This window comes from Stylophora pistillata, chromosome 1, assembly GCF_964205215.1.
Source record: "Stylophora pistillata chromosome 1, jaStyPist1.2, whole genome shotgun sequence".
NCBI classification, from domain to species: Eukaryota; Metazoa; Cnidaria; class Anthozoa; order Scleractinia; family Pocilloporidae; genus Stylophora; species Stylophora pistillata.
Genome location: NC_142519.1, coordinates 15,362,953 through 15,387,865, shown reverse-complemented (window position 1 = coordinate 15,387,865; position 24,913 = coordinate 15,362,953). Strand labels below are relative to the sequence as shown.

The 24,913-nt window shown below is 39.1% G+C and overlaps 2 protein-coding genes and 1 pseudogene across 2 annotated transcripts in view; 1 reads left to right on the top strand and 2 right to left on the bottom strand.

Moving 5' to 3' along the window:
• The window catches only part of LOC148741382 (uncharacterized), a 73,614-nt gene that overhangs the window by 19,595 nt on the left and 29,106 nt on the right, over nucleotides 1–24,913 (bottom strand). The gene's annotated exons all lie outside the window — the stretch shown is intronic.
• On the top strand, nucleotides 1,256–2,361 carry LOC148741386 (uncharacterized; annotated as a pseudogene).
• Nucleotides 14,007–24,425, bottom strand: LOC148741385 (uncharacterized). Its single transcript, XM_088739897.1, has 7 exons — nucleotides 24,277–24,425; nucleotides 20,558–20,856; nucleotides 19,547–19,796; nucleotides 18,308–18,647; nucleotides 17,917–18,029; nucleotides 16,302–16,488; nucleotides 14,007–15,461 (listed from the first exon to the last, which is right to left on the bottom strand). The coding sequence occupies exons 2-7, from the start codon at nucleotides 20,854–20,856 to the stop codon at nucleotides 15,400–15,402; spliced, it is 1,251 nt and encodes a 416-aa protein (XP_088596023.1). The 5' UTR covers nucleotides 24,277–24,425; the 3' UTR covers nucleotides 14,007–15,399.

The following is a 24,913-nucleotide window of genomic DNA, read 5'->3' as shown; positions in this document are numbered from 1 at the left end:
AAAGGCGCCTGATAAAATGCTGACGTCCGATCTCAACAACATGTAAAGCGCTTTAGATCAGCACATGTAAATAAGCGCTATAAAAATTGGTAAATTATTAAATTTTTAAAACTTCGGCTGGAAGATCCGGACCGAAAAAATTCTTTCTAGCAGAGTTTTTCGCACTCCATCATTCTTACTTCTTCAAAAGCCCTTTCTAAAAAGTCTATCATATTAGCTGCGATGTTCAGTTCTACTACAGAAAAACTCTGATTTTTTTCGTTTGACAACCATACTCAGATTCTTTAAAAGCTTTAAAAACATAAAACAAATGACAGTAACAGTAGGAACAAACGCTCGGGGCCAAATCCATATTTTCAAGGTCTGTGTTACCACTATGCGGTTCAACATGCTGAACGCTATAAAAGGGAATAATTTACTGACCGAACTTTGAAAGTAAGAGTAGCTTGCCTTTTTAGATGTTTTGATTTTAAACAACAATCTTTGATGCCCATATTAACTTTTCCAACTTGTTTTATTCTTGTTTTTGTAAGCTGCTTACCTCCAAAAATAGAGGAAAAACACTACTATTGGTGAGAGCAAGTAGCCAATAAGATATTGATGAGTTCCACAAGATATTATAACATAACTAAAGCGCGCGCTCTGATTGGTTAATTCAGCATCTACTTATTGCCTATGGGTGTATGCTGCTGACGTGTGTGCTAATGTTTCCAAAACAAATATTTCGACAGACATTGTTTCCAAAGTAATGGAACGTCCCTTCTGCCAGCAATGCGAAACTGTCTTCACAGTGATCTGAAGATAAAACAGAGAGTCCATCCTTTGACCTATTTGGGAGCATCCTTCCAGAGCCACCTGCAAAGAGATTCGAAAGTTTAAGCGAAAGCGCACTTGAAGAGCTTGTAAGTGAGTGACACTCAAAAAAGACGAAAGAAGTCACAAACTCGTCTGTGTCAACATTTAGAAGTAAACAAAAAGTTATCAAAGCTTAGTTGAAATTCATTAATTGGCTTTACGAGAAAGAGGAAACGAAATGAATATATATCTCAAGACCTATTAAATATTTAGAAGTTATTCCTGTGTAAACCCAATTAAATGCTAACGCGTAGACAAAGTCGACGAAATTACATTTTCAATTTGCTGTTTCGCGATTTTAAAAAGCGCTTATACTCTGATAACAGATGAAAATAAAAGTTAAGTTCCATTTCAAACCAAATTTTGATAGTCCGTTTCTTTTCGTTATTTTCAGCTTGGTGTGCAGAAAAAAAATTCAAACCCCGCTTGATGCGATGAAAATAGGTCAGCTTGATCAAAACCTACGTAGATTTTATGCAGAAGCGAGAACTAAAAAGGGCGAAGATTACAGTAGATTGACCTTGCTGGGATTTCGTCATTCGATAGAAAGATACCTCAAAGGCCCGCCATTTAGCAGAGGCCTACAAATTTCAACTGACCCAAGATTTGCAAGATCAAACCTCATGCTAGATGCGCAAATAAAAAATCTGAAACGATGCGGTAAAGAAAATGTCTCGCACAAACCTGCTATCGAGGAAGAAGACCTCCAGAAGCTGAAATCAAGCGAAGTGTTGTCCTTGCCGTCAACGCTTTCTTTCCTGAGAAATCGGTTTCATGTCGTCCTGTTTTTCTGTAGACGGGGACTTGAAGGGCAAAGAAGCTTGACAACGAACAGCTTCAAGTTTGAAACCGACGCGGCTGGAAGAAATTACGCAACCATGAGTCACGATGAATTATCAAAGAATCATCCTGGAGGACTAAAGGAAGTTGAAAGCACAGAAAAAGAAGCCAGAATGTATGAGACCGAAGACCAAGGCGACGGCTACAAGGCCCTCAAATTGTATCTCTAGAAAGTACATCTAAAGTGTACTGCGCTTTTCCAGTATCCGAAGAAAAATAACATGGCTCTAGATGCCGTTTGGTACGAAGCACGACCGCTTGGAATAAACAGCCTCGCAAAAATGATGAAGACGATCAGCGAAGAAGCACGATTATCCAAAATCTACACAAACCATTGTGTAAGAGCCACTGCCATCTCTCTCTGCTCCAACGCAGGGATTTCAAACCGCCACATAATGGCCATTTCTGGACAACGCATTGAGCAGTCTCTTGTAAGCTACCGAATTCGCGGCCTTCGACCTCACAGCTCCATCACTGCAGCAAGTCTTATCGAGAGCCTTTTCTCCTTCTGCTATCAATCGCAACCAGCCATCAGAAACTTGTCAGCAATCCACGTCGTTACAGACCAAACAAGTGGCAATGAAATCACTCTTCGACGAATGCATTATTCAAAACGTGCAAATTGTTTTCAACGGTTCATCCTCTGAAATTCAGTCCATTTTTTAAATGATTTTGGATGGTTGTCAAATTTCTCCAGTTTGTTCATAATTCTGCTGAACTCTTTCCCCGGTTGTTGGATACAGACCTTACACTGAAAGACGAATTTGATGGATATTTCAGGAAACGTGATTAAACTTTATCGAGTTGCTGGTGTGCAGTCGTATGAAGGTAGATCCTGGACAAAATGTTCGATTCGTCGTTTCGTTATGGCGTTTCGTCGTTTCCGCACTCTGTTACTTCTAGTCGAATGTTGCGGTATTCAGAACCCCAGATGCCCCACCCCCATCCCCTACAAACATTTATTAACCTAAACGCCCGTGATAATAGCAAATAGCAACCCAAATGTTCCCCTTTGGATACAAGTTGATTAAGAGCATTCGAGTACAAAGTATTAAAAATAATTAAGATAAGATTAGAGTAGGCTCAAAATAGATCTCATCCTTAATGGGTTTTTTTTCCGGTGTACAGGGATTCACTTCATTACTATTTTCCATCCTTTGACGACACCCCACTGACACAAGGGATTGTCTGTGCTATGATATGGAAAACCTTACAGTTATCTATGTATCGTACTCTTGCTTATGAATATCTAAACATATGCAAAATAAGATCAAGCAGTTCAGGGTTGGTTTACTTCCTATATAATTAAATATTCACCAGAAGCCGTAATCCCTCCACTTCCTGCGAGTGAATTTAGAAAGTGACAATTCGTCAATCGAAAGTGAAAATTAAATTCCCGCATACAGGGCTGCTGTGGACAATATGATAGAAAGGCTTGACCTCTCTTGCCTCTGTTGATTCGTTTTTTCGTTCACCATGTCTGGCATAAAAGATTTATTATGAATAAATAGATGGCACCGAACTATGAACGGTTAGACCCGGAAACTGAATTCAAATTTCTTTTTCCTTGAAACGATCATCTGTTTGCTTGTTTTTGTGTATTCCTGTTTTTCTTTTTCTGATTTAAGGTTTCCAATTGATCGAGATGAAACTACAAAGTTAACTTGAGGCTTGTAACTGATTGAAACGTATTCATGTAGATGGTAGAAGCCACAAAAGGGAAGTCATTCCAGTTCGCCTTCGGATTGCCGCACAGGCTCAACATGAGTTTTTCCTTGAACTTATCCATCAGTTGGCGTGATCAGTGACATAAATGTTATACTTACAAATAAAGAATTGTGATTCCTGTCGAAGAAAGGAAATGGAATCGATATCGGTATCGTTCCAGAGCTCCCATTGTCATTTGTAGGAACCAGCTGGTCGCTCTCACCCTGACCGAAGGGATAAAAATTCGGAAGCACAAGGGCGTCAATGATGAAAAAATGACCGAAAAAAAAAAACAGCAAAATTAGTCCGAACTTGATCCGATCCTCCACATATCTGCTGCGGAGACTAAAAGATGCTGAAAGTGTTATGAATAAGTCAGTTTGACGACACGAGTTATATTTAGACGTGATCTTCTTTGGCCAGAAATGGTGCTGATTGGTTGGTAATTACCACATAGAAAGCATTGAGACTCAAAGCCCTCCTACTCAATCGCTTTGAGTTGTTTTAAAACAAATAGGAATTCGTTAGATAACCGGATGGGTTTCAAAGGTAATCCAACCGTTCGTAAATTGTCTTCTAATTAAGGCGCGAAATGGTCGACCACGGTTCTGTCAAGCCATGTTAACTAGCTTCCTGAATTATGATTCGATCATGGTAGAGGGTCCCCAATAGGTTTTTGGGATCCGGGATTTGGCTTATTTGAAGGCCGGGATGGAGATTTTGAAGGGAAAGGGGACGAGATTCGGGATTGTTTTTATAACCGGAACACGGGATTTGGCGATTTTAACAAGCGGGAATCGGGAAATGTCGCTTTAAAGAAACCGAGATTGGGGAATTCCAGATGCTGAAATATGCAAAGAAAATCAAGCTGTCATCTTAGCTAGCTCATCTTATTAACGTCGGAAATAGTCGAACAATGACCTAGGTGACATCCACGTTTTCCACAACCCTGTCACGCTGCTATGTGACCCTATGGTGATTTGTGGTTTATTTTCGTGAACCTTGGACACCTTAGTCTCCCTCGCAGCCGTTTTTTTTTTTGGATGTCACGCAACGCTCCCCCAAAAGAACGGCTGCTGACAACCGAACTACATTCCTTTCTCCGAATTGGCCAATCACAGCTCGGGTTCCATTTTCAGGAACCTTTTCGCGCCAGACTCACCTTTTGAGACTCGTCCAATCAGATATCGTTTTCTATCGCGATCCTCATGTGGAAAACACAAGACAAATGGCGGTGCTTGAAGGAGCTTGCAAAGCGTCTTCAAAGTTCAAAATTTTCGAGCTTAATGCTCACCAGAAGCTTGCAATTAGAAAAGTTTTAGTCAAGAAAGAAGATGTTTTTAACAAGTTCATATATTTTGAACTGCGGTATTAAATACGTATGATGCACGATCCTTCGCAGTAGATAGCGCTATTTATGCAATAGCGAAAATCAGACCTGATAAAAATCAGGTCTCTACGTAGATGTTTTTGTTAAGCTGCCTACAGGATCCGGAAAATCGTTAATATATCAAGCACTCCCGCTCGTGTTCGACCATGTTACCGATGAAAGTGGTCATATTATTGTTATTGTTGTTGTGTTGTACCAACGTGCGGAAACACTCGATAATTCGGGCCGATTTCCTGTACCGGTGATAAGAAGCCACGAACATAACTAATCGGGTTCGCTACAGCTAGCAGCGGACTGGCAAATGAAGAAGTACAAATAGTGTAGGAGACGTTGGCCGACCTAAATTGCATTGTTCTCGAAGCCTTCGCCCGGTTTGTTGACGGCAAGCACGCGCTTTTTTCCTCCTGATCTCCATGTGTAGGTCGAAGCAAGCGTTTAGCCCTTGGCCTCGATAGAAAGGCGTCGTGTATTTCGTTTTGATTATTGATGTAATTTAATGTTTCTTATATATTCTGACTTTTATAATCTGTAGTAAACTCTTGAAGTAGTGCGAATAAAGAGTTTCAGTTCAGTTTTTAGCTTCTTCTACTTTCTCAGTTGCTCGCTGAAACTTTAACAACCGCTCAAACAATCTAGCGTTCGTGTCGTTGGCGTAGCTGTTGACGTCTATGTTAAGCGTAGATTCTATAATTTCAACGAAATTGTGAGAATTTTTCCCAAAGATATATACTCTATCTTTACCAGGGTACGTCGATGAACATGTGAAACATTTTGAGCTCTCACTGACAAAGTCATTTCAGTGTTTCTCCCGACATGATAGCTAGATCATCTGCCACATCCACATTTTCGCGTGAAACCTTACGTCATTCAGATTTTCTGGTATGTGATTGGTCTGTTCAATAGACCGCAAACAAACCACAAGGACAATGAGAAAGGAATGTAGTTCGGATGTCAGCAGCCGTTCTTTTGGGGGAGCGTTGCGTGACATCCAAAAAAACGGATGTGAGGGAGACTATGGACACCTTGGCCGTAATAAGAATCCAATTTGACAATGTCTTTGTGACCTTTGTTATTTGTTGACCGTGATATTTCTAGTATCAAGCTTATACATATCCTGATCGGTGCGCGTGGGATATTCGACGCGGGGGAGACAAGCTAAGTTATCGTTTGCGTCGTTTAACGCGCCCTAGCGATGTCGGTTAACATCGACATTGATGTTGTCGATGATATTAGCTGCGTAGCTTTTATGAGAAGGGGAAGAGCGAAAACTCGTTTCTTGTTTTGTTGCCTCTACTAATTTAGACTTTTGGAACTATTACATTGCGAATGAAGACAATGAATTGCGAGAAGTTCGACAGTGAAAAATGACATGGCGAGTCATAACTAATAACGACGAGGCTGACGATGATGTTGGTGGAATTCCGTCGTTGGATCGCGAGGCAACTTTTTTGCGTGGAACGGTTTCACGTTTCGGAAGAACTGTTCGCTTCAATAGCAGAATTATAGTTTAATTGCAGCGAATTGCTAAAGGAGCTCCTAGTTGATAGCAATCATAAAATAAACATTTCGCATTAAATTTAGCCGTAGGTGACCAAAGCGTAATATAAGAGTTTGTATGGATTTAAAATTCAAACCATCTCTGTTTTTTTCCTTTGAAAGCTACAATACAGTGACGCGTACTCTTTAATTCGCGTCAAAATCGATCAAATGGCTAACAGAAGCATTTCGGCGACATAAAGAGGACACCACTGAGAGAGGTTCGAACTTTATCGTAGCTTTTCAAAGGAAAACAGAAATAGTTTTCGTTCGAAATTGAAATCCATACAGGCTCTTATTTCAACCTCTTATAGTACGCTTTGGTTACCGGTGATTACGGCATTTTGGGCCGGAACATGTAGCACTGTTAAACTGGGGTCGAAAAGAATATGTTTCAGTATTTGTTGAGCACAATTGTACTCGATTTTATGGAATTTCTAGATGATCGTTGCCATGGCTGAAAATTGTGAATGAGCAAACTGTCTTCTGAGTTGCGATTGACGGTGACTTATCATATGTGTAGTGAACAGTGAAGATGCCTTGGTAAGTCGTGATATGTACCCTTAAAGGGGAACGGAAGCCTAAAATTGGTATATTGTTTGCATTAATTTCTAGTTAGCTTTAGAGGAGTAAGATAAAGTGTCGATATTCATTTTCGTTCACTTCTTGTTTTTTACGAGAAAATTCGATTTGAAGTTGCTTTTTTCCCGCTTTTGGGGGTGTAAGACCGTCGGCTCAAAATAGGTCAGCAGCGGTCGTTTATGACGACAGTGGTGGGGAACCAACTTAAGAAAAACAACTGTTACTATTTCATTTTCGTAGTTAATCCTCATTACAAGTCACGCAACTTCGATAACTCCATAACCAAACCAAATTTCTGTAGGAAGAGTGCGGGTTTATTATCTTTCTTCCCCACCAGTGACGTAAGAGCGAGCTAAATTGACCGTTGAAATCGATTTTCTGAGCCGCCGCACTACGAGGCCAAAATACCACTTTAAGCTGCAATTTAAAAATCGTTCAACGTTAGGCTGCAGTTCCTCTTTAATGCTCCTCACTGATCGCTATCATCTCCGAGAGACATTTTTTTCAGGGATCGAGGTGATCCGGAAGGCAGGTGTTATCGAAAAAAAGAGGCAAAACAGAAAAAAAGAAAAACAAAAAACCAAAAAAAACCAGCTATAAAAACCATGAAAATAACTCATTGACTCACGAAACTCATTTAAAACCAGTCATGAAAAACAAGTGAACTAGATCATCGTTTTAGTGCAGAGGGATACAGCTAATTCAACGTAATAGTCAGTGCTTGAGTCTGCTGTGAGAGAATCTGAAACGGAACTTCAAGGATCATTTTTGCTGAAGTAAGGAATTAAGAAAATATGACCGGGATCGGGATTAGCCGGTAGAAACCGTCGAGATTTCGGGATTGAGGGAAAATTCCGGTCGGGGTGGCGGGATTGAAGAACCCTATTGGGGAACCTCATGGTAATGTTTTTTAGAAAATTTATTGGCATTTCGTGCTTTATGTATATATGCACGATCCTTCGCAGTAAAGCACTATTTAAGCAATAGTGAAAATCAGACCTGAAAAAAATTCAGGCCTGTACGGGATTCGAACCACTGACCTCTGCGATACTAGTGCAGCGCTCTACCAATTGAGCTAACAAGCCAACTGGGAGCAGGCGATCAAATTAATTCGACATAAACCCGTAGATGATAAATCAAACAACAAACATATGAAATACATATTTATGAACTGCGGTTATGAAACGTATATGTGCACGATCCTTCGCAGTAAAGCACTATTTAAGCAATAGTGAAAATCAGACCTGAAAAAAAATTTTTTTCAGGTCTGATTTTCACTATTGCTTAAATAGTGCTTTACTGCAAAGGATCGTGCACATATACGTTTCATAACCGCAGTTCATATATATGTATTTCATATGTTTGTTGTTTGCGTTTCGTGCTTTGTTGTATACGGGGGAATCCCCTCGATATCCTACTGGAGCATTAGACGACCCTTCTCATTAAATACGATCTGCTCAGGATCCCAGCAGATCAAAGAAGAAATGAATGTATCTCTTTGATTACCACAAACTGATGATTTTAACTCATTACAATTTTTCGGGCGCAAATTCCACACACTTTGTTCGGAGGTGAATAGTGAAGTATTTTTCGCGGAAGTGCTCTCCGCACACGCTGGTTCAACAAACGAGGACTGTCTTTTTAGGGACCGACCTGATTTAAATCTTTAGGGGCGGGGTGGGTGATTTTGAAAAAAAATTTCCTGCAAGCGCTTGTTGGAAGAAAAAAATTGCATGCAGCCCAAATGTAACAGAAAAAAAGAGCATTTAGAACGGAAAAAGTTAAAAGTTCGGCCCCTTAGTTGGCTTTTATTCTTCAGCTCTACTATCTAACTAACTTAGGATTACAAGTGCCACTTTTATTGGCTACAGATATCCACACCCAGATACGTAGGTCCGGTGCGGTCGGATAGGGCTTAGTTGTTTATCAGCTAGTTTCGCTTTCGCAAAAAGTAGTTTTCTACAAGGTTTTGAATTGAAGGTTAAAACCGTGAGCCCCAAAAACACCTTCAAAAACCACTTTCTAGCACAGAATTTTATCAGATCCTGTGCGAAAATACTTTCGGGTGTTTTGTTGTTCACACCCAAACTATTAACGTGACATGTACTGACAAGGTCTAGTATAAAATAAGTTCCTCTAATGTATTAAGTTGTTTATTTTGTAGTTTATTTTGTATTTTAATTGACTCAATTAATCGCATAGTGATGCGCATATTTGTTCGTAATTTTGTCGATACTTATTACAGTAAAAGTAAAATTAGAGTCCAGAGTCCAGGGTCCAGAGTCCAGAGTCCAGAGTACAGAGTACAGTGTCCAGAGTCCAGAGTCCAGAGTCCAGAGTACAGAGTACAGAGTCCAGAGTCCAGAGTCCAGAGTCCAGAGTCCAGAGTCCAGTCCAGTCCAGAGTCGAGTCCAGTCCAGGTGTTATCCTATGCCCAGTTAATACGCCGCTTATCATGCGAAATAGAACAAAACAAGCAAAATCCTAATAATGGGTGTAAACTTTCTATAACAGTATTTTCAGAGTTTGAGTAGCCAATGAGAGAGCGCCTTCAACGCTTTCCACTGTTTTATTAGGCCCTGTTCGCACTTCATCGAAAAATTTGGTTTAGTATTTGCAAAAAATTTGAAAATTTTGTAACAACGAATTTTCTGTTTTTGTGATAGCGTTCGCACTTGAGACGTGCGAATTATTTGGGTAACCACAAATGTCAATCAATCGAAAAAGATACCGAGATTTCGTGACAGTACGATTTCTTTTACGTCGTTTCTGGTCAAGGACTGATCGCAAAGCAAAATGCCCCCGCGAAATGTTTCAATCGTCCTTCTTTGCTGTTTGCTTGCCACGCAAAACCTAATTGTGGCTAGTCAACAATTACTTTTGGTTTTGTTAGGAAGGATTCGGCTTTTACGGATCATGGAGACCTTAACTCAGTTGCTTGACCGGATAAATTCATGAGAAAATTCCAATCAGGAGGAGAATCGAGAGGGTGCAACTGAACAGTTGAGGCAATATTGGCAAAGTGAGAATTGAACAAGTTGGCAATATCAATGCTCTTGTTGTAAGTTATACCACTGTCAATGGCAGTTTAAAGATGACGGCTCCGTCCATTGCTCCTTCTCTCACTGCCATTTTCAATCTCAGCATTTCGCTGAACACATTTCCAGATATCTGGAAAATGGCCAAAGTTTCTCCTCTTTTTAAAAACGGTTCACTCGTTGATTGTTCAAACTATCGTCCGATCTCAATTCTTCCCATTCTTTCTAAAATTCTTGAGCGCCATGTTCACACTTCTCTTTACGAATTTCTCTCTTCGCATGATCTGCCCTCTGATTCTCAGTTTGGTTTCAGGAAGTCACGCTCTTGTGAATTGGCTCTTACCAACTTAATTGATCGCATCCTCACTAATATGGACCACCGTCTTTTGAGTGGCCTCTTACTTGTTGACCTAAAAAAGGCCTTCGACCTAGTTGATCATTCTGTGCTTCTTTTTAAACTCAACTCCTATGGTTGTTCTCCATCCTCTGTTGAGTGGTTCACCTCGTACCTGTCAAATCGCTCACAACGTACAACCTTCAAGGGAGTCCTATCTGAGTCTTGTCCTATGTCTCTTGGTGTCCCGCAAGGTAGCATCTTGGGTCCTTTGTTCTTTTTGCTCTTCATAAGTGATCTACCTCTCTATGTGTCTTCGGATGTTGAACTTACCATGTTCGCTGATGATACCTCTGCTCTAGGGAAATGTCCTTTTTTCCTTTGCTTAAATAACTGTCTTACCTCCGTTACTACTCAAATTTTTGCTTGGGCTGTCTTTAATAGGATGGCACTTAATTTTATCAAAACTAAAGCTCTTCTCTTGACTACATCTCAGAAATATGCCCATTTATCTGAACCTCTTTTTGATATTGTTGTTAATGGTAACCTTATTGAGCAAGTCTCGCATGCTAAATTGCTTGGCATAACAATTGATTCCTTTCTTTCCTGGGAAAGCCACATCAGCAATATGTGCTCTCTCATTAGGAGCAGACTTTCGCTTCTGAAACGTATCAAACTATTTCTTACTCATAACTGCTCTTTGAATTACTATAACTCTTGTCTCCACTCTTCTTTGTTGTACTGTTCCGCTGTTTGGGCTACTTGCTCTAAAACTCTTCTTCTCCGTCTACTTCGTCTTCAAAAACAATTAGCTTGCCTTATCCTTGACGCCGACTTGCATCAGTCCTCAGTCAGTCTCTTTGCCAAACTCAAATGGCTCCCCATTTTTTTCTTAGTTAACCTTAGAAAGTTTGTCCTCCTCTTTAACATTCTTAATAATCCTGAAGCCCCAAGCTGTCTCAAACAATCTCTCCATTTCTTGTCTTCTAGACGAATAACTGGTGCTATTACTAGAGCTTGTAACCTTGACCTTCAACTTCCTTATACCCGCGCAAACTGCGGTAAACGCACTTTCGCTTTCAGTGTAGCCTCGCTCTTCAGTTGTCTTGACTCCGACCTTAAAGAACTTCTACGCTTCCCAACTCCTGTACCTCTTTTTCGACTAATCTGTCTGCCTTCAAAGGTAAAGTTCTCTCTCTTTTTCTAACCTTTACCTCTAGTGCTTCTCACCTAGAAACGTTGCTTTGTCCCAATTGTCGCTACAAACTTCGTTGCAGTTGTACATCATAGTCTTTTGTTTTTAGTTTTTTCCAATAGTTAATCTTAATCAACAATGCTCCATGATACTCTGTAAGTTTTTTTTCTATTTTCACTCATATGTATATACATGTTCATTTATTATTTATACTTTGTCCTTATGTATTTTTTCATATTTTATGTCAATCATTTCAGTAGTGTGAGGGCCTCATGTTAGATAACTCCTTGGGTTAATGAGCGTCCCTCCTTAAATAAAGTTTATTGTTGTTGTTGTTGTTGTTGTTATTGTTGTTGTTGTTGTTGTTGTTGTTGTTGTTGCTCAACAAGCGTCGACGCCGCCGTCGACCTGTAGAATCATGGTTTGAAATCGTAACTTCCCTGAAGCCTTCTTCCATTGACATTTGAGAATGGGGAGAGAGTCATTCGACAACTTACTAACGCACCGTTCAATTACGAAATTTGATGACCAGTTGAAGGGTATCTGTCAAGGGACAATAGATTTTCTCGTCCGACAAAAAATTGTAGGCCTCAAAAAAACCAAGTTGACGGCATCGTTCGCACTGAAAATAGTTTCGCGTTGACAGATTTTGTTGCAAAACAAACAAAATTTCGCGTAGTGCGAACAGGCCCTTATATATTATTATTATTTAGATTATCTTTTGAAAAAAAAATTGACCATTTTTAGCTCATTTACTCTAGACCACAGCGTAGTGTGGTGAAGCAGATGTTGACGGAAGTTGTAGACCGCAGACGGAAGTTGTATTCCGTAGACGGAAGTGAACCGAACCGGAAGTGATTTGTACTGTCCTAAACACCCCTCCCCGCTTCGCCGTGCAGATAAACTTCTGTGTTGCTATTAGCAAGTGCAAAGAATGAAATAATGTTTGTATGGTGCAATAAATGAAATAACATCAAGCCATAATTCCGCAACTTCTTAAAATTGTGAAATGGATTGAGAAGCCAAAGATTTCGCAACTAGGAGGACCTTGATCGGATTTTTTGCACACGCCACCACGTTCACCAGACAGATCAAGGAAGCCATATTAGAAGGTGGCTGAGATTTCTTCAGTTCGTGTTGGTAAGTACGTGAATCATCGGTTTATTGTTGTGCTTTTTCTTTGGAGCCCTTCAACACACAGCGCACACATTAAGTGGCCAAGATCGTCACATTTTTTGGCTCCTGTTTCGATCAAGACTCGAGGCTCGCTCGTACAGATCGATACGAACCTGTTCTACAATCTGCTTTACAATTTTCTTTACAATGTGCTTTATTAAAACAAACCACGTAACAATCTTTTCGAGATTTCAATATAACGTAAGGCGAAGAAGGAGTAGAGCGGTGTCAAGAATTCTAACAACCCAAATAAAGCGTGTTCTCAAAAAGAGCGGAAAATATCTTATTAAAGTGCAAAATCGTATACGTAACCTTGTTCTACGTTCATCAAAGCTTCATGCAGCAAAGCTTCATGCATACTAAAACAGGAAAAGCAGTGCGAACTATAGGTTAAATAATGAACTCTTTGCAATTTCTGATCATAATGTCAAGTCTTCATAAGCTCTAAGTGTGGATCGGCGATGGATTCTTTGACGGAACTTAAAATTGTCACGCAGTCGCGTTCATGTAACATAAGTCTTTCTTTCACGTTTATAGGTTACTAAATTCACAATTGTCCCGTGAGAGCCCGAGCCGAAGAATGTGAAGTTAAGTTTTCCTTTTTCCCTTGCTTTTTTTGCCAACTGCTCACTTTTTCTTTGGATTTTGTTTAATCCATCGTAAATTAGATTTTCCCGTTTCGCGAAATAACTTTCTCGCGAATTGCAAAGGAGTTCTCTGTCACGAGACTTGCCAAGAGGTTCCTTACATAGACACGCGCTTGAGTTGCGAAAACTACGAATTTCATTGGAGACTGAAGGCTCCAGGTTTGTTTTTACGCGAGTTACCTCTACTTCAACGGTTAATAGGGTATGTAAAATTTTTTGATTTTGATGAAAATTGGCGTGAATGTTCGTCAGATTTTAACGCACTAAAGAGTGTGAGGCTTTTTCGAAATTCGAAGTATTTATCTCATGACGTCCCTAAGCGTGACAACAACCGAAATATTTTATATTGTCCAACTTTAAAATAGAATTTCTCAGGAACCAGGAAGCGTGCGTAGGATTTTCCACAAGGCACTCTATTTTGTTGAGAGTAACCTTAAGCGGTCACCCACAGGGAATGGCGACTGTTCTAAAAAAAGAAAGATATGTGTGACATGCATTTACCAGATTGCATCACAGTTTGAATTTGGTGACATAACGCCGCGTGAATGAAAGATTGATGTGACGTTACGCGATTGTGTGACAGTTTTGACGTCTATCGTCTATCGTCTATGGTCTCGTGTCTCGCGTCAATAATCTATGGTATATCGTCTACTGTCTATGGTCTCGTTTTCAGTACATGTCATGGTGAACTGCTTGTTCAAAAAGATGAGATGAAACAATAGAGTACTTCTTTATTAGTTTTAACATACACAGATGAGTCGAGTAAACATATTTGCACCGGAGACTACCGCGGTTTGCAACTACAGTCCGACCTCTATTAAGCGGCCACCTATTAAGCTGCCACCCTCCATTGTGCGGCCACTTTTCTAAAGTCCCGCCTCATTTGTCAGTTAACTGCTGTCTTTGATACCTCTTTTCAATGGCCACCTCTATTAAGCGGCCGTGGCCACCTTTTTGCTGTTGCAAGTGTACTATTTACATGGTTTTTTACCTCCATTAAGCGGCCAGCAAATTATCTTTCCAAGCGAAATGGGGACAGATGATATAAGGCGATAACTGATAACAACAAGAAAACAAGAACTGCAAGTTAACCTCCACCATAACAAGTCACAAGCCACATGCACGTGCAAACTTTTCACATCCGGCGCCATACAAACATAACAATAGCTAACAATAGATAGAGCTGAACCACTGTTTTGTTACAACCAAAATCTGTACAGGAAAACTTTATCACAACTGTACTGGAAATCTACAAAAATCCATGCTCCTCAAGTTTTGATTTTAACTATTGAATTGAAAACTCGTCCCCTGTGAAGCAGTACTCGCATGGAATTTCTAAACCATAGCCGGCCCCTCTGTTTACGTGTTTGCCTTTCGCAACAGCTCTTTCTTTCTTTGTTGGCCTCTTGAGAAAGTTTGTAAGCTATAGGGCCATAAGCCCTACGTGCCCTCTGTTTTAGAGCTAGAACTATGCCTGGGCTGGAAATGCACTTGATGTTTTGTTACAAAGAATTTTGGATTTATCTTCATATATGTTCACTTTTTAAAAGCATTTTGCTATAAAGAGTCAATAAAATCATGTTTTATGCCATTCCTATCCAATTTAAATTGTACCTCTATAAAGCGGCCAACCCCTATTAAGCGTCCACTTTTCAAAGTCCCGGGGGTGGCCGCTTAATAGAGGTTGGACTGTAAAAAAATGTCAATTCTCTTGCACTAGGGAATTTAATCTCATTTTTCAGAACCAGGTTATAACAATTCGACAAGAGAACATCAGGTAGCTATCTTGATTTTGGCGACTCGGAGAACAATTTTTGCAAATCGCATTACTGTTTTTAGCTCCAAGTCATATTAAGCCCCATCTCACTCTTCGGTTGATCGAGATCTATAACGTCGTACTACAGACTTTGTTTGGAACAAAATTTATTTCCTCTGGTAAATATTTTGAGTTTATCAACGATAGCAAGTAGTGTAGCGAGTATTTCCCTAAAATTAGACCGAATAACGACGGTTATGTTAAAGAGGATGATTGCAAGAGTTTACTTGGAGTTCTTTTTTTTTTCCTTTTTTTTTTTTACCCTGTCATGTCAAAAAACAGTTTATTTCTTCGTATTCGACTTGTGCTGTTCTTCAATTTCTTTCCACTGTTCGTCAGGTAGATCTGTTGAAAAAGTTTAGTGAAATTATTAGTCATTGTTTACCAGAGTCAGATTATTTCCGTGGTATTTTATTTAGCAAAGTAATGTATATTTTCAACTGGAATCGGAAAGACAAAAACAAACAAATAATTAAATTTTTGAAAGAAAAAATTTGCGGTTGCTTAAAGAGGATTAATTACTTTTTCAGGCAAAGGAACAATGGGATTTCGCATTTTCTGGGAACAAAATGATTACTATCGACTGCAATGAAAAAAAAAAACCGTTTAGAGGCAATCTGTTCAAGGAAACTTTTCCAGTCGTTAAAAGAAGAATTAACTACTTTCTCAGGCTGGGCGAACCATGTGATGGCAGAGGATATTTTGAACTGGCCTCCTTTTCCTATGGCCGCATAAAGCATATAATGTTGCATCTCTAAGATTCATGAGTCATTAAACAAGGTAAGGAAAGTTTATTTGCAGTGTGACTTTTTGGGAAATTTCCGTCTCCGGCGGCTCGATCATATTTGGTCCAATATGACCTATTCTCAAGCAACCAGTGACTTTATTTAGGACTGGAAATCACATTATTAACTCTCTTGGCTATAATCTGCTGCTTTTTTCTTTAATATCATTTAGTTCAACAAATGTGTGGTCAAAATTTTTAATATAATATTTCATTTTCTTATCTTTCTGTTAGGTATTCTGGTTACATTATGAGGAGAAATGACTGATGAGCCATTCATGGGGGCGAAATTTTGAAATACATAAAAACGGTTGAAGAGAGAGCCGTTAAAAACTTAGACAATAATATATATGAAGTTTATTAGCAGGTACAAGCCTAGAAAAGTAGGGATGCGTTTTTACCGTGCAGAACTTTAAAGATAATCCCATATCCATGGACTTGCTTCTTTTCGAGAACTGTCAGGTCCAGTATGGTTGATCCCTCACTATATGGTAGAGAGACAACACCTGAGAGGAAAACAGAGTCATCTGAGGTGATTGGCTCCTTGATCTGGATTATTTTCTCCTCTGTTGTCAATGCTGTTTCAAACTGTCAAAAGAGACAAAATGTAGACGTTAGAAAAGACTGATTTATAATTAAGAGGAAATACACTTTAGATGCGTATCTATTGCTATTTGCTGATTTCCTTTTAAGTCTGTTCAACATAGCACAACTCAGTTACAGCGAAAATGAACCATGTGTGGGGTGTATATGGTGTTAATAAACTTGACATATCAAGATCTTCAACTTTATTAAATGAATAATTTGGATAAATCAACAAAGTTGAAATGGTAAATTGGCCACCGTAACGATTGCAAAAGCTGACGTTTCGCGCGTTAGCTCTTCGTCGGAGCGAATAGAGGAATTGTAGGTTGTGTGTGCTTTTAAAGCAGAAAATGGAGCTATGTTATTGGTGGGAACATGGCAACGAGAAAAACACGAATAAATTAGTGAAACGGAAAAGCGTTCGTTGATCCCTGTGGGATTTAGACTGCCGGTTTGAAAGATGAGCTTTTGTTAAGAGTTTTACGGCTTTCCGTGCTACCTAAGAGTAAGGAAAGACCGCAGATTGCCATATGTTGCTTAGAATGATTAGGTAAATTAAAATGTCTAGCGACTGGTTTCGATGTGTCCTTGTCATTCCTTTCCACGTCTCGAAGGTGTTCTCGGAATCGGTCACCTATTCTTCTGCCTGTTTTGCCGATGTATATCTTTTTGCAATAAGTGCAAGTTATGCAATAGATTACATTGGCGGAGGTGCACGTGAAGTGATCGGTGATCCTAATGGATCGTTTAGGTCCCGATATTTTATCGGTGTTCTGAATGAAAGGACCTGTTTTGCATCGTGCACGAGCGCACTTAAAAGTGCCTGGTTGGTCATTAGTCTGAAAAGAACTTCTGACCAAAAAATTGCCTATGTTTTTGTCGCGTTTGAATGAAATGAGCGGAGGCTGCGAAAAGATAGTGCTTGTCTCTGGATCGTTTTGAAGTAATTGAAAGTTTTTAAGAATGATGGATTTAACTGAGTGGTGGTGAGGGTGAAACGTGAGAGTGAATGGAATGCGGTCGGAATCTTCCTTATGCGACGTTTGTAGTGCTGAATGTCGATCAATAAGTTGGGCGCGGTGGTAACCCGTTTGAACGACAGAAACTGGGTAACTACGTTTATCGAAAAATGGCACATTGACTCTGATTTGTGGTGGAAATAAGAGTCATCACTACATAAACGACGAAGTCTTAGAAACTGAGAAAAAGGAATGGAATTCGACCAGGACCTCAGAAGCACCGAAGCATTATTAAATTAGAAGCATTATTAAATTAGAAGTATTATTAAATTAATGCAAGCAAGGGGAAATAAAGAGAAACAGATGAAACCACACTAGGATTCAGCAAACATATAGAAAATTATTTCAATGAACAGGATGGACAAGACTAACCAACTAACATGTATGTTTTATTTCGACATGCATATCTTACCCAGGAGAGATACTTTTCGACGAGTGCCTTACGCTGTTTTCTACTCTTGCAGGGTAAAAGGACATCCTGGAGTATTTTGTCCAAATTCTGGAAGTCTTCTTTTGTGAAATAATCTGCGTAGGAGGAATAAAATTTAAAAAAAAAATGATAATAGGAAGAGCGTCGCTTTTACCGCATAGAATTCTGGAGGAAAATATTTTTATCAAAGGGAAAAAAAGAAGGAAAGGAAAAGAGTTTTATGGAACTGAAGCTGGTTACTTTTTAATTCAGACACAAGAGCTGCATTACTGAAGATATTGACTTAAAGAAAGAGAAGCATGAGGTTAGAATTCTGAATAAGGTCCCTTTTTTCAACTTGTTTTAAAAGTCTTGAAGAAACTGTGGTTCTAACCAATCAAATCAGCCTCGTCCGTTTGCCCATAGAGATCCACGAATGAATGGTCACCCTTATCTTCCTCTTCATCAGAGTCCACCTGATTGTAATCTTCTTTTAACTCGTCCTTGACTACAATTTTTTTGATAAACTCTCCTTCGCGGATCTCCAGTCGATTAGTAACTTTGTCAAATTCGACGTGACAGCACTTGAAGAGAAACGGTGCTTCTGAGGTCCTGGTCGCCAGCTCTGGAGGACGATAGGTCTCGTCTAATTGCGTTAGTTGATTTTGAGGCAAAAAAAACTTTATAAGTGGACACAGATGTTCAATTTCAGCCAGTTCAACTTGACGTTCAGTCTAAAATAAAGCGGGTAGAATCACAATTACCATAAGTTATCGATGTTGATTAAAAAATCTGTAACCAACAAAGAGGCACCATACTAGTCAACTTACAGCCTGAGAATATATGAACAAATACGTGATGAAATGAAGTTAAAGAGTAAATGAGTGGATGAAACAAGAGAAATAAATTAATGATTTGATAAATATATCCACGTAATCCAGGTTGACTATGAGTTTGAGAGATTTCGCTCAACAGTTCACTGGCGTCCCAGGTTGATTCGACGACGTTTTGCTAACTTGTTACAAGACAAATATTGATTCTATTGGCAGAACTTAATCGACTTCTAATCGACTGAAAGTAGTAAAAAAGTTAGATCGTCTCACTACAAAACGAAATCAGTTCCATACAAGTTGATTCAAGACAAATTGAAATCGATTCTAAAGATCTGAGAAAGATACTCAATTATGGCAAATGATGCCTAACTATACTGAAAGGTGGTTATTAACAATGAATGCTGCTTTATGACAATCAATAGATGCCTTTACACGTATGTTTAAGGTGCAGCAATTTATTTGTCGGTACTTTAAAGAAAACAAAACTTAAAAGAGACGAACGACTACAATTCGGAACGTGGAGACCCTCGTAACGAACACATTCTGTAAAAAAACTAGATCTACACCTGCATGCAAAGCCTGGTCCTGAAATTATTGTTCACAATGGTACGGAGGCGATCGCTGTCTCCACTGGATCATCCCTGTGATTTGTTTACTTCAGCAATGAATGAGCCTTTTTAGGGTCTAATCTTGCACTTTAATCAATTGAAATTGTGTTTATTTGGCATATGCTTCTACAGAACCCGTCATAAGTCTTGATAGGATGAAATTTCAATTACGACATGCGTTTAAGTTAATACCTTCACCAATCTTCTCCCTTTCAGTTCAAATTTCTCGCTGTAAATCACGGAGGTTATGAGAAGCAATACATGCTTGTCAAAATTCTTCATCTTGCTAGGGTCAAGGTTAGTCTCTCCCAGTATTTTGCGGAGGTCTACATCTTCAATATAGCGCTGGCGAAGTTTTCCAAGTTTCAAATCTCCCTGTCCATCGCCTAACTCAATGGTTCCCTCCAAGCATCCCTCGACACCTTCATGGAACTCTTCAGCTCTGGATAAAGAGAAAACAAAAAGAATGCAAAAACAGGATTTAGACTCATTTTGAAGACAGGAGCACCAACTGCTGAAGGAAACGGAGACGGTTTTGAGAGTTTTTTCTTATTTTCATTAGATACATTGTAGTTCTTTTTTTTTTTTTTTTCACTTTAAGTCGACTTTAATCAGGCATTAATACATGCCGCCCAAATAATGTTTTTCTTTCATATTACACTGTTAAAGGAATTGATGATAGAAATGACCATTCAGTTTATTAAAGTGCCCCTAACCCCTCATTTTCTAAATTTATTTTCCAAAAGAATTCTTAATTTAGTGAAGATTGAAAAAGCGAATAGACTTATCCATTACATCCTCGCGGATCTATGAAGGTTTACAGTTACGGTGCATCTGGGACCTAGTGTGCATATGACGTCGGCGGGGGAATCCAATTTCTCAGCATTCGAGACGATCGTGCGATCAGCTACGTTTCATCTGACATTTCTGAACCTAAAGCTGCTTATCTTGAACCTCAGACACCGATTTCATTTCAAATCATCCAAAAAATGGCAGGAGACCACATGGATTCCAATTAATCGATCGAGTCTGAGGACTCTGGTGTCTGTTCTTTCCCAGAGTATTACGTTTAAGTTGAAGTTGGCGATTTGGAAGTTACGACGCCGATTTTTCATCAGTGTGATCAGAAACAGAAGAACTTTCCATACGGCTAAGAAGAGAATTAAGAGTTAGGTGCACTTTAATTTGAACCGAGATTCATACCTAGCCGCCATGACAACCTTGTCCTTGTCGATTTCTTGTTTCAATACAAATACCTCTTCTTTTATCTTAGATTCGAAAGATTCGCCAAAGGCGTTCATTTCTTCTGCACGTTTGACATATTTTCCTAGTTCTGCAAGGATTACCATTTCAAGTTTTGCATAGGGTCGCTTCCATACTGACCGATGCTTTTTTACAGCTAGTGTCCCAGGCTGTATTTTCGCCGTTTCGCCGTGAAGCACTGGAAACGTTTTTTCGCTAAAAGTTTGCTTAGAAAACTTACGTAGAGCGTCTGCTATCATCTGGAAAAAAAATTGGCAACAATTTCACAAAGTCGTATATGAGAACGATCCTTCGCAGTAAAGCACTATTTGAGCAATAGTGAAAATCAGACCTGAAAAAAATTTCAGGCCTGTACGGGACTCGAACCACTGACCTCTGCGATACTAGTGCAGCGCTCTAGTAAGAGGTCAGTGGTTCGAGTCCCGTACAGGCCTGAAATTTTTTTCAGGTCTGATTTTCACTATTGCTCAAATAGTGCTTTACTGCGAAGGATCGTTCTCATATACGTCTCATAACCGCAGTTCACACATATGTTTCATATGTTTGTTGTTAATTTCACAAAGTGTTAGCCTTCTTTACACAAAGCAGCATTTCATTATACAGATGATTATGGACTGAAAGCATTTTCTATAGGTCTGGAAGCAATCCCTATCGGCGAAGTCGTTTGCATTAGGTAGCAGACTAAACTACAGCAAACAGCTCTGAACAACTTTAACGGTGTGACAAAATAAATACAACACAACAAAGCAGCGTTTTTTCAATCAGTGAGGAAAACTCTCTCTGAAAAAAATGGGATTTAAGACTCTTTCGCCTCAAGAACTCTGCTATTTCCAAGCAGAAGCAACCAGCTAACTTTTATTTCCATTTCTCGAGAGCGATCGAAAGCAAAAAATACCTTCAAGAATAAACGTGTTGACGGGCGCTTCCACGCTCGACAGAGCACTTTCTAACATCTGAATGTTTCGATTGAGAGGATGGAAATGAAATAAATAAAGCTATGTTTTGTTAGAAGAATCGGTGTTCAAGCAGACTTTAAAAAACGTGAATAAACTATCACTAGATATTGGGTTCAATAACTGCAATTTGCGCCTTCACTGTAACCGAAACAAACACAAGACATTTGCAATAACTCACTTCTAGCCTTAAAGTGGCTCGTACCAGTTTCCTCGCGCGGGGAACAGGTCACTCTTGCGTGACGCGCGCGAGAGAAACGTGCGAAAGAAGCGCGAGATCAAAAGATGAAAATTCAAAACAAAGATGGCGGCGCGTGGAATTTTTTTTACTTTTGTGAGAAGTTTACATAAGAGCTTGTATTTGATGTGTTGAGCGGCTACTATGAATGCAGGAGATAGAAACTAAGATAAAGAAGACGATTTTTGGAGGAGTAAAGGTTGCTTCACTTCACGTTTAAAAGAAATATTTAACCGATATGAAATCTTGCGACGACGAAAAAAGAACTCAAGTGAAGGATAATCTACCTGAAGTGGAAGAAGACTTTGAAACTTAAAGGAAAATAATATGATATAGCCAGAGGTCGTGTGTAGGATTTTTAAGATGGGCCCGGGAGGCTATCTTTGACAGCTGTTTAATGATTTTCTTAATTAGCAGCAAACGTCTGTAAACACCAGATCGTAGACGCGCGCGCAAGCACACGCAATTGTCAGCGGTAGCTATAACAGATCATGAGCAAATGTCGATCTTATAGAATCCAGATTTTTAAATGCGCGAGAACGCGCGCGGAAATTGCTAAACTTATGAAAGCTATCGCATGAAAACAAGTCCGGTGACCCCTTCTTTTATTGTTCCAATATGATAACAACGTCGAAAGGAATCATCAGAAAAAAAAATAGAACATTTTACGGAAGGAAATTTGCGATGTTTAAAAATTGCCTTTTTTCTAGATTTTCTGAAATTCCACTCCGTAGAATTTTTTAAAAATCTTTGTGCATTTTCCTTTTCAAGTGCCAAAACCAATCACTGAAAAAAAATCATGGGGTCACCGGGTTAGTTTTCGAATTATTTAAGCTACAAGCTAAAAAATGCGTCTGAATAAGCCTATGAAAGCGTTGCCATGGAAACTGCTGGTGACGAAATGACATCTATTTTTGGATAACCAATGATTATATAATTCAACCCCGTGAAAGTGTTTAACTGGCCTTGGTCAGTCTTTCTGTTGAATTCTTTGAAAGTTACAAACCATCAAAAAGACGAAAACCGGTACGAGCTACCTTAATCTTCGAAAAAAGAGCTCGAGCATATCTAAAACGTGCTCCAAACTAGTGTGCTAATGCTTTCTGGATAATGTGAGACTTGATTATCCGTACTTTTAGTAATAAATATGCGAAAAGTATTTGCATAGGAAAGCATTTTTCTTCTTTCAATTTTGTTTCTTAGGATAATGCACAATGGCTTTTCATCGACGTAAAGACTTCCTTTGAAAACTGAAACATCCCTTCCCTTTTCAGTTGTTTTTCTCCGCATGTAATAATCACCCGGTGATTCGTCTAGAAATATTCTCAGAGCTTCATCATCTCAGCGTCGGTGTACAATTAATTATCATGTCAAGAATCTAATGGCCAACCAACTTAACTTTCCATCGAATGCAGGTGCGCAAACATCTAGAATCTTGGTAAGAGCATGAGTTTGTTGTGAAACGTTTGCAACAGTCTGCTTCTATTTTAGATATTCGTGCGTCATGACTTTTACCACCGCAAAACTAACTGCAGAATCCTGATATTGAACAATAAATAGGAGTAAAAACATAGGAACGATCACCGGTACAGCGCAAGGGTGATCGAAGCCATTTCTTAAGTTACAGAACTATCAAACAACAACAAACATATGAAACATATGTGTGAACTGCGGTTATGAGACGTATATGAGAACGATCCTTCGCAGTAAAGCACTATTTGAGCAATAGTGAAAATCAGACCTGAAAAAAATTTCAGGCCTGTACGGGATTCGAACCACTGACCTCATATACGTCTCATAACCGCAGTTCACACATATGTTTCATATGTTTGTTGTTGTTTGATTTATCATCTACGGGTTTATATCGAATTAATTTGATGGCCTGCTCCCAGTTGGCTTGTTAGCTCAATTGGTAGAGCGCTGCACTAGTATCGCAGAGGTCAGTGGTTCGAATCCCGTACAGGCCTGAAATTTTTTTCAGGTCTGATTTTCACTATTGCTCAAATAGTGCTTTACTGCGAAGGATCGTTCTCATATACGTTACAGAACTATGTTGTCAATTTGAATCTTTTTTAACCGTAGCTTAAAAAGTTAAGCTCAGAGTTGAGCCATACCCTTGGTCATCTGTCGATTCTTAGCAACACATCCTAAGAGCTATGATAAATCGCCGCACGGAGTAATCACAACAAGGGACTTTTCTTTAGGATACAGTGAAGGGCTGATAATCGGTGAGACTTCATCTCAAATTCCTATTAAATCGCAAATCAAAAGTGCTAATATGTGTGTATTTTAAGAACCGGGGTTATCTTTGAGAATTTGGAGACTATTTTACTGAGTCTCCGCTTGTTTCTCAAATTTATAAGTTCATATTGTCAGGTCACTGCTTGTGTTCCCTTAGTTTCAACTGTAGACGTAGTTGGAGATGGATGGGTTAACAACAATAAAGTGTAAAACACAGCTTATCATACCTTAGAATCGAAGGTCACAGGAATTATGAAATTTCCCTGGCAGAGAACTAAAGTTAAGTTAGATCAGCTCAGTCCAATGCAGATTTTACCTTGCGAAACAGCCAACCGTAGATAAATGCAAACAGAATTAAAAAAAACTAGGGCAAATAACTCTCTTTCAGTTTCTATGAATTACATCTGTTTCTAGTTTGGGCCGATTACATAGTTAGAATCACGCTATTCACGGTGGAATAACGAAATAGTATTTTTGTTGACTAAGACGTCATTTTCACGCTGGATATGACATGTGCGCTTATCTTTATTAATATCCCATGACATTCCCGCCCGTCTGAAGTGAGTGCACCAAGGTTCGAAACAAAATCCTATGTTTCGGTATTTTACTCAGATGTTTTTATTACCTAAATAAATTTTTCTCAAGCATCTGGAAAATGCGCGAGCAGATTATTTCTTTTAAGATTTTTTCTTTTATGACTTTAGGGTTATTTCTGTCATTATTAAGATTCTTCCGTTCGAAATTAAGATAACTTTCATAGTGTATATTGGAGAATTATTATAAGGGAAAACCTTTTGTTTTGAAATTCTCGTCGCTTTAGAAGGAAAACAAATGTTGACAAAGTATATTTTTTTCCGAGAGAGG